We start from the raw sequence: 10529 nt of genomic DNA on the forward strand, positions 1-10529 counted from the left end.
ATGGCCAAGTAAGCCCTCGTCTTAGTTATATGTTGACAATGGCAGCCCTTTCATGGGCTCAATGTTCCTGGTCATTGTGGATGCCCATTCAAAGTTGGCAAACTCGGGGATGACAATTGAAAAGCTGCTAGTATCATTTGCAATACATGGAAGTATTGATCACTGGCAGTGGAATGCCATTTACCAGCAGGGAATGAGAGTTCTTCCTAAAGTTGCATGGTATTCGGCATGTTCAGACAGCTCCATACCATCCATTGTCCAATGGTCTGGAGAAAAGGGCAGTCCAAACATTGAAGGCAGGCTTAAAGAAACAGCCTACAGCTTTACTCAATGCCACACTGTCTCGGTTCCTGTTAGATTATAGCATCACCCCTCACGCAACTAATGGGACATTTCCAGCAGAGTTGCTGATGGGGAGAAGAGACAGCACAAGGTTAATGCCGATATCCCTGGACTTGGGACGGGGACAATAAAACAGCAGCAGGAACGCCAATGCTGGACATATGCTTCCTCTAATCAGAGGATGAAGAAACCGTGGAAATGGCTCTGTTTGCGTATGAGGAGAGCTCAGTGCGAGGTCAGGCCCCATAACATATGAAGTTCAGGTAGGTGAGGTATGCCTGAACAAACATGTGGATCACCTGAAAGCTGCTATCATGCAAATGGAGCAAAAGCAACGCATAACTGGCCCCTCAGACCAGCTAGAAGGCCTGTCAGAAATTGTGGGTTCTCCCACTCTGTCTAACATCGAAGAAACCTCAGAGTCCAAGACGAATGCAGCCTCAATACTGTTACTGCCAGAAGAGGAGGAAATGCTCTGGATGGAAGAGCAAAACAGTTCCAGGAGAAGCTACATGAGAAAGAACAGGCCTACATCCCCAGACTTGAGGGCAGAAGGGTGGGGTGGGGGAAGGTATAGTGTTTAGAACCAGGTGGATCTCATTGACGATAAGATTAGGGTTGTTAATTTGTGCCAATCAAGGAATTCTGGTTGCCTGCCCCTCTTCCGCGGTTACGTTAGGGCCCGGGTGTCCTTGGAGAAGGAGCACGCGGTGTCCACCAACACCCTGGAGTTGTTCAGGGAGAGGTGGGCGCCGCAGGGAGTGGAGTGCATCATTTCTCCCTCCAATTCTATTTTGATTTAGTCCCTACCCTCCCCTTCACTGTTTTGATCACACAGCACTGCCCTCTGATGTGAAGGGCAGTGTTTGTCACTGGCCACCCGGGTGTTTTCCTATCTTCCTGGTGGTGGAAATTGAATAAAGATTGGTGCACTTTGTGTCTTTCACTGTGTCTCACACCTGCACACACACACCATGGGTGCTGGGGATAAAATAAGCACTACCGCACTTAGGTGGTAGTGTGGGGGTTAAATTTTTAAAAAAAAGAGAAAAAAAAAGAAAAGAAAAGGAAAAAAAATAAAAAAAATAAACAGGTGCCTGCCCCTCTTCCGCGGTTACGTTAGGGCCCGGGTGTCCTTGGAGAAGGAGCACGCGGTGTCAACCAACACCCTGGAGTTGTTCAGGGAGAGGTGGGCGCCGCAGGGAGTGGAATGCATCATTTCTCCCTCCAATTCTATTTTGATTTAGTCCCTACCCCCCCCTTCACTGTTTTGATCACACAGCACTGCCCTTTGATGTGAAGGGCAGTGCTTGTCACTGGCCACCCGGGTGTTTTCCTATCTGCCTGGTGGTGGAAATTGAATAAAGATTCGTGCACTTTGTGTCTTTCACTGTGTCTCACACCTGCACACACACACCATGGGTGCTGGGGAAAAAAAAATAATAAGCACTACTGCACTTAGGTGGTAGTGTGGGGGTTAAATTAAAAAAAAAGAAAGAAAAAAAAATAAACAGGTGCCTGCCCCTCTTCCGCGGTTACGTTAGGGCCCGGGTGTCCTTGGAGAAGGAGCACGCGGTGTCCTCCAACACCCTGGAGTTGTTCAGGGAGAGGTGGGTGCCACAGGGAGTGGAGTGCATCATTTCTCCCTCCAACTCTATTTTGATTTAGTCCCTACCCTCCCCTTCACTGTTTTGATCACACAGCACTGCCCTTTGATGTGAAGGGCAGTGCTTGTCACTGGCCACTCGGGTGTTTTCCTATCTTCCTGGTGGTGGAATTTGAATAAAGATTCGTGCACTTTGTGTCTTTCACTGTGTCTCACACCTGCACACACACACCATGGGTGCTGGGGAAAAAAATAAGCACTACCGCACTTAGGTGGTAGTGTGGGGGATTAAAAAAAAAAGAAAAAAAAATTAAAGAAAGATTTGTAGCACTGCCCTTTGATGGGAAGGGCAGTGCTTGTCACTGGCCAAAGAAAAGAAAAAAACAAATAAATAAACAGGTGCCTGCCCCTCTTCCGCGGTTACATTGGGCCCGGGTGTCCTTGGAGAAGGAGCACGCGGTGTCCACCAACACCCTGGAGTTGTTCAGGGAGAGGTGGGCGCTGCAGGGAGTGGAGTGCATCATTTCTCCCTCCAACTCTATTTTGATTTAGTCCCTACCCTCCCTTTCACTGTTTTGATCACACAGCACTGCCCTTTGATGTGAAGGGTAGTGTTTGTCACTGGCCACCCGGGTGTTTTCCTATCTTCCTGGTGGTGGAATGTGAATAAAGATTCGTGCACTTTGTGTCTTTCACTGTGTCTCACATGTATACACACACACCATGGGTGCTAATTAAAAATAAGCACTACCGCACTTAGGTGGTAGTGTGGGGGTTTAAAAAAAATTTAAAAAACAAAAAAATAAACAGAAGTCTTATAAGCACCACCACAATTAGGTGGTAGTGTGGGGGTTAAAAAAAAAGAAAAAAACGAAGAAGAAAAAATAAAAAAAATAAACAGGCGATAAAAAAAAAGAACAGGAGTGATACACACCATGGAAAAAAGATAAACAGGAGATTTTCTGCACGCAGCAGTCCCCTGCAACCGCAGGTTGCGGTGGTTCACGGACTCCCAGCCCAACTGCTTGTTCTGTGGCGCTGTGGAGTCTGTGGACCACGTGTATATTGGGTGTGGGTGTTTGCACTCCCTTTTGATTTTCTGAAAAACCTCCTCCTCTGCTTTTGGTTGCATTTCAGTCCCAAGCTCCTGATCTTTGGGTACCCGGTACGGAGGAGGGAGTGCAGGTCTGAAGACCTCCTCGTGGGTCTGCTCCTGGGCCTGGCCAAACTGGCCATCAACAGGTCCAGGCAGCGGGCCGTGGAGGGGTTGTTAGGGCCGACTGCCTGCCCCTCTTCCGCGGTTACGTTAGAGCCCGGGTGTCCTTGGAGAAGGAGCACATGGTGTCCACCAACACCCTGGAGTTGTTCAGGGAGAGGTGGGTGCCGCAGGGAGTGGAGTGCAACATTTCTCCCTCCAACTCTATCTTGATTTAGTCCCTACCCTCCCCTTCACTGTTTTGATCACACAGCACTGCCCTTTGATGTGAAGGGCAGTGTTTGTCACTGGCCACCCGGGTGTTTTCCTATCTTCCTGGTGGCGGAATTTGAATAAAGATTCGTGCACTTTGTGTCTTTCACTGTGTCTCACACCTGCACACACACACCATGGGTGCTGGGGAAAAAATAAGCACTACCGCACTTAGGTGGTAGTGTGGGGGTTAAATTAAAAAAAAAGATAAAAAGGAAAGAAAAAATAAATAGAGGATTAAGGGAAATAAAAAAAAAATAAACAGGAGATTAGAGTTACACACGTTTTTCCACTACGTCCAACACCTGCACACAAGCAACATGGTTGCTGGGGAAAAATAAGCATTACCGCTGTCAGGCGGTAAAATGGGGGGGAAAAAAGAAAGTGTCTTTCATCCTGAAAAGAAAAAATAAATAAACAGGAGTGTCAGACATCCTGTTCGCTCTGAGAGCTGGCTCAGTGTCATGGACTCTTTATGTGTAAATAAAGGGGGACTTGGTGACAGGATATCAGTCTCAAAAAAAAAACAAACAAGAGATTCAGAGAATCTCCTGATTTGAGGGACTGACTCTGAACTGGCTGGTCACAACCAGTGTATCATGTACGTGTAAATAAAGGGTGATTTGGTGACAGGATACTGGTCTCTGTGCAGTTATTTCAATGAGCTTGTGTCAAACTCCCTTTGTAAGATCCTGTTTGCTTCCTAAGTCCACAGGTCAGTAACAAATAACTAGCTTGCCATTCCTGTTGTTTAAGCAACCAAAAATGGGAAGGGAGGCACAGTGGAGATTGACTTTTACTGAAGCAGGATCGGGAAGAGGCCACTTGGCCCTTCAGGCCTACTCTGCCATTCAATGTGATCATGGCTAACTCTACAATGTAGTGCCCTGTTCCTGTTTTGACTCCATACCCCTTGATCCCTTCAGCTCCAAGAACTATATCTATTTCCTCTTTGAAGCATATAATGAGTTGCCATCAATTGCTTTCTGTGGCAGAGAACTCCCACAGGCTAACCACTGAGGTGAAGAAATTTGTCCTGATCTCGTACCCTGTATCCTTGGACTGTGACCCCTTAGTTCTGGGTTAAGGAGATTTTAGAGGAGTAAATAAACATGGCTAGTTTATATAAGACAAAGAAAGAAAAGTTGTTTCCAATAGTTGATGGGACAAGGGTTGGGGGGGGTGGGGGTGGTGTGCAGATTTAAGATTTTAGCCAAAGATTCAGGACGAAGCATTAAACACCACATGGTCAATGACCTGGAACTCACTGTGTGTGAGAGTAGTGGGATTGGAGAAAATTAATGATTTCAAAATGAAATCAGATGGACACTTGACAAAAATAAATTGAGGATAATCAAGTGCCGGTAGAAGGATATTTAGGGGACAGCGAACATTGTCCTTTTCATAAACATTATGATATGAAGTACAATCCTGAGTGAAAATGATGAAACGAGGGAAACAGCCAACCTCAATGGGGTAAGTAAGAACCTGGGCTGAATAAATTGATTGGTCAGCTGCAATTTATCCAGCCAATGGGCTATCTTCAAAGAAGAGGCATTTTGAACACAGTCAAGTTGTAGTGCCTTAAAAGGGAAAGGTGGTGCAAACAAAGCCTGAGCTCCCTGGAAGTTAGTGTTGGAAAATAGGATAAAAGAAAAGGAATACAGTAAATGATTGCCATAGAAAGGCTGCAGGTGTGGCCAAGAATGGAAAATTTTGTGGTGAGGGAAAATCAAATAGGCTTTTCTTGGGAACAGACATGGTGGAGTGGAGATTTAACTGAGATGTATAAAAATTAAGAAGGGCTAAACTAGAACAAATGGGAAGGGTCACAGATTGAAAGTAATTGGTAGAAGGTTTAGGAGTGGGGGTTAGGCAGTGATGAGGAGAAACTGTTTCACTCAGTAGTGAGCTCCTGGAATTCTCTGCTTGAAAGAATGGCAGAGATTAAAACCCTCAACTTATCAAAAATAATCTTTCGATATGCATTTGAGGCATAAGTGAAATAACTCCACAAAGGCTGGTATCCCATCACCAAGTCACTCTTTACATAAACGTGTGGTGCTGCATTTTGGGGAAGCAAATCTTAGCAGGACTTAAACACTTAACAGCAAGGTCCTGGAAGAGTGTTACTGAACAAAGAGACCTTGGAGTGCAGGTTCATAGCTCCTTGAAAGTGGAGTCGCACGTAGATAGGATAGTGAAGAAGGCGTTTGGTATGCTTTCCTTTGTTGGTCAGAGTATTGAGTACAGGAGTTGGAAGGTCATGTTGCGGCTGTACAGGAAATTGGTTAGGCCACTTTTAGAATATTATGTGCAATTCTGGTCTCCTTCCTATCGGAAAGATGTTGTGAAACTTGGCAGTGTTCAGAAAAGATTTACAAGGACGCTGCCAGGGCTGGAGGATTTGAGCTATAGGGAGAGGCTGAACAGGCCGGGACTGTTTTCTCTGGAGCGTCGGAGGCTGAGGGGTGACCTTATAGAGGTTTATTAAGTCATGAGGGGCATGGATAGGATAAATAGATAATATCTCTTCTCTGGGGCGGGGGAGTCCAGAACTAGAAGGCATACGTTTAGGGTGAGAGGGGAAAGTTATAAAAGAGACCTAAGGGGCAACTTTTTCATGCAAAGGGTGGTACATGTATGGAATGAGCTGCCAGAGGAAGTGGTGAAGGCTAGTACAATTGCAACATTTAAAAAGCATTTGGATGGGTATATAAATAGGAAGGATTTGAAGGGATATGGGCCAGGTGCTGGCAGGTGGGACTAGATTCGGTTGGGATATCTGGTTGGCATGGACGATTTGGACCGAAGGGTCTGTTTCCATGTTGTACATCTCTATGACTATTTCCAGATGGAGGGTCCTTGACACTGAGCCAGCTCTGAGAGAACAGAACTTTTGTCATTCTGATTCTTATCAGTCAGCCACATCTCCCTATTGGAGCTGTTAATCTGGTCCAATCAGAGAACTCATTCTATGAGGTCCACCTGGCTGACCTCATTCCAATCACTACAGTAAGCTACAGGTGACAGGACCACGATAGGAAAAGTGGGCATTTTCCTACCTGATAGGCATCAAGCTGTTGAGCTGTGAAGATGGTCTGTTTGTTGCCCATGTTTTCAGGGTGTACATGAACTGTTTACGACCTCCCGGTTCCCTGCTCTTCTTTCGATGTTGAGATATGAAAGAAACACAAGGATGGAGCTCACCGCATGATCAGGTTGCTGCCGTCATTGGCCTGCTAATGCTGAATGATAATGGCATCATTTCATCCATTCTTTTGTATAAAAAGCTTTGACTCAAAGCATGTGATCTGGCTGACCCTGTGTACATACCTCTCACTGTGCCACCAACACGTTCACTTGTAGCTCATGTTACACACATCTAAAGCCAAGACAGCTAGACAGTAATATTCCAACAATATTCCAATTCATTATTTACAAGGATCTGACATTAACTATCTGTATACTCCTAGCTCTGAGACTGTACCCATCCGTGGCAGTTACTATGATACTGAATGTGATCACAAGGAGTCCACAAAAGGTAAAACAAAGTCTAAAATTTGCCTCCAATAACTCAAAGCCCCATTGGAAACAATAAAAGTCTAGTATTTGTGTCCAGAACACAAGAGATGGGACTGGTATCTGTAGTTGCTGCCTGCTGAATACACTGATGTCTGTAGCCAGTCAGTGCTACTTGTGCTATTCATTGGCTGCTCACCTCTTGACCTATGAACAGGTAATACAGAGACCAGGATAATGGTTAAGGACAACTAATACCTCTGTTAAAGAAGATGTAATTCAGGCTGTAAAACCTGAACTGCACTGAAGGAGGGACAGAACTGATGGTGGCATTCTTTAATGATGAGCTGAAAGTCTTTGTTCAAGCTGCAGTCAAGAGGGGAATGGACAGTCTTTTATAACTGTGGTCAGGATGTCCTCCACAAACTTACTTTGAGAGGTACCGGGAGGAGATTACTGAATACATTGATGCTTTAAGTATTCCAGAAAGTCATGGTCATAATTCAGGAAAGGTTCATTGAGTAGACTTGACCTGTCCAATATTATTTTGCATTGAAACTGCACCTAGACATACATGGAGTCATGGAATCATTTATAGTTGCATGCCTTATCAAGTTCCTGCCAGTTCTCTGGAATGCAATCTGGTCTGTGCCAGTCCCCTGATCTATCCCTACAGGCTGCTAGTTTACTGTCCTCAAAATGCTCAATCAATTTACTTTTGAAATCATTTATCAGCTCCACGTCTAGCACCAAACACAGACATGATGGGCCAAATGGCCTTCTTCTCTGCTGTAAGGATTCTGTGATTGATAGGCAGTGCAATGCAGATCATTAACATTCATTGTGTTAAACCAGCCAATGAATAGCACAAGTAGCACTGACTGGCTACAGACATCAGTGTATTCAGCAGGCAGCAACTACAGATACCAGTCCCATCTCTTGTGTTCTGGACACAAATACTAGACTTTTATTGTTTCCAATGGGGCTTTGAGTTATTGGAGGCAAATTTTAGACTTTGTTTTACCTTTTGTGGACTCCTTGTGATCACATTCAGTACCATAGTAACTGCCACGGATGGGTACAGTCTCAGAGCTAGGAGTATACAGATAGTTAATGTCAGATCCTTGTAAATAATGAATTGGAATATTGTTGGAATATTACTGTCTAGCTGTCTTGGCTTTAGATGTGTGTAACATGAGCTACAAGTGAACGTGTTGGTGGCACAGTGTTCTTCCCTCATATTCCATTGTATGTTTTGTCCAAAACCTTAAATTTGTGTCTTCTAGTCTTTGTGCCACTAGCCAGTTAGAACAGTTTTGGTTTATCTGTTGTCTAAGCCTGTTCAAACTTTTGCACACTTCTCCCAAATCTCACCCAAACTTCTTTGTTGCAAGGAGAATAATTCAAGTTTCTCTGACTTGATCCTGTTACTAAACTCCTTCCATCCTGGGAGCCATTGTGGTCATTTGCACCTTTCCAAGGACCCTCACATCCCAATGGAAGCATGGTGGCTAGAATTGGACACAATTTTCTTGTTGTGGACCAGTTAGAACTCTAAAGATTCCTTTTGGGGTAGGGTGGGGGGTGGTGGGAAACCACTGTCAACCATGCCTGAGTCTGAAAAATAACCAATTTTCCACAACTGCCTATTTTCTGTCTTACAGCTTTTTAAAAAATCAATGCTGATATTATAGAGTCATTGAGACGTATGGCATGGAAACAGACCCTTCAGTCCAACCCGTCCATGCCGACCAGATATCCCAACTCAATCTAGTCTCACCCACCTGCACTTGGTCCATATCCCTCCAAACCCTTCCTATTCATATACTCATCCAGATGCCTTTTAAAATGTTGCAATTGTACTAGTCTCCACCACTTCCTCTGGCAGCTCGTTCCATACACGTATCATCCTCTGCGTGAAAAAGTTGCACCTTAGGTCTCTTTTATATCTTTTCCTCCCACCCTAAACCTACACCCTCTAGTTCTGAACTCCCCCACCCCAAGGAAAAGACTTTGTCTATTTACCCTATCCATGCCCCTCATGATTTTATAAATCTCTATAAGGTCACCCCTCAGCCTCCGACACTCCAGGGAAAACAGCCCCAGCCTACATAGCCTCTCCCTATAGCTCAAATCCTCTAACCCTGGCAACATCCTTGTAAATCTTTTCTGGACACTTTCAAGTTTCACAACATCCTTCTCATAGGAAAGAGACCAGAATTGTGTGCAATATTCCAAAAGTGGCCTAACCAATGTCTTGTAAGGTAAAAATTTTAGAAAAATAAAGGAATTTTAAAAATCCACAGTGTGCTGCTGGAAAAGCACAGCAGGTCAGGCAGCATCCAAGGAGCAGGAGAATCGATGTTTCGGGCAACGGAATTCCTGATGAAGGACTCTTGCCCGAAATGTCTATTCTCCTGTTCTTCGGATGCTGCCTGACCTGCTGTGCTTTTCCAGCACCACACTCTCAACTCTGATGTCCAGCATCTGCAGTCCTCACTTTCTCCGATTTATAAAGGTCCAGCATTACAGATTGTAGGTATAAATTAGAAAAATAAAGAAATTCAGAATAACAGTCCTTCCAACCTCGTCCACGCTGGCCCCTAACCTCTAGTCTACTCCAGGCCTTGACTCCAGATTGTGCTGGGCTTCACCTCAAGGTTCCGGAGACTGCTCTGGAATCATCAAGGCTGGAAGTCAATGCTGAGGCCATGCTGGGCCGAATGTCTGCCACATTGGGCCATGGACAGATGGCCACACCAGGCTGCCACGCCGGCCTGGGGGACTGCCACACTGAGCCGGGACAGAGCCACACCGGGTAAGAGCTGAGGCCAGGACTCCGTGTCTGAACTGAGGCCAAGAGTTCAAGTCCATGCTGAGACATCTCTTCAGGAATTCTTCAGGGTAGTGTCCCAGGCTTAACCATACTTAACTGCTTCATCAACGACGCAGGTTAGGTGGATTGGCCACGCTAAATTGTCCATAGTGTCCAGGTATGTATGGGTTAGGTGGATTAGCCATGGGAAATGCAAGATTATAGCAATAGAGTTGGGGGTGGGGGGGGAGGTTTGGTCTGGGTGGGATGCTCTTCGGAGGGTTGGTGTGGAGTCAATGAGCCAAATGCTCTGCTTCTGCACTATAGGGATTCTATGATTATATGATTCTATGACCTTCCCTCAGAACTAAAGATCTGGTGATGAAGTAGTAGTATCCCTACCTCTGAGCCAGGAGGCCTGGGTTCAGGTCCCACATGCTCCAGAAGTGAACAGGTTGATTAAAAATACCGAGAAGATCAGAAGAGGGAATATTCACTGATTGGACAATTAGCGTAATTTTCAGATATTGAAGCAATTCATCTCCATGTACCAGGAGACATGAACTTGGGCTGATAACATTCATGCCACACAAGTGTATCTCCAACCAAGAGAATCTAATTATCTCCTCTGGGCAATCAATGACATTCCCATGTTGAATCAACCACTATCAAGATATTATTGATCAGGCACTGAATTGGACTGAATACAATGGCTCCAAGGACAGGTGAGACTTTCGGATTCCTGCACCAAGTAACTCACCTCCTGACTCCCCAGA

The 10529-nt window shown here is 45.2% G+C and overlaps 1 protein-coding gene across 1 annotated transcript in view; it reads right to left on the minus strand.

Moving 5' to 3' along the window:
- Window positions 1–6763, minus strand: part of cib3 (calcium and integrin binding family member 3) — a 31858-nt gene extending 25095 nt beyond the window's left edge. Inside the window, exon 1 of the mRNA XM_043720858.2 lies at window positions 6482–6763. Within this exon, the coding sequence (XP_043576793.1) occupies window positions 6482–6532 (51 nt within the window). The 5' untranslated portion in view covers window positions 6533–6763. The remainder of the gene's footprint in view (window positions 1–6481) is intronic.
- Window positions 6764–10529: the final 3766 nt, after the last annotated feature.

This window comes from Chiloscyllium plagiosum, unplaced genomic scaffold (assembly GCF_037043375.1).
Source record: "Chiloscyllium plagiosum isolate Xiang-an unplaced genomic scaffold, Cpla_swu_hap1 HiC_scaffold_28, whole genome shotgun sequence".
NCBI classification, from domain to species: domain Eukaryota; kingdom Metazoa; phylum Chordata; class Chondrichthyes; order Orectolobiformes; family Hemiscylliidae; genus Chiloscyllium; species Chiloscyllium plagiosum.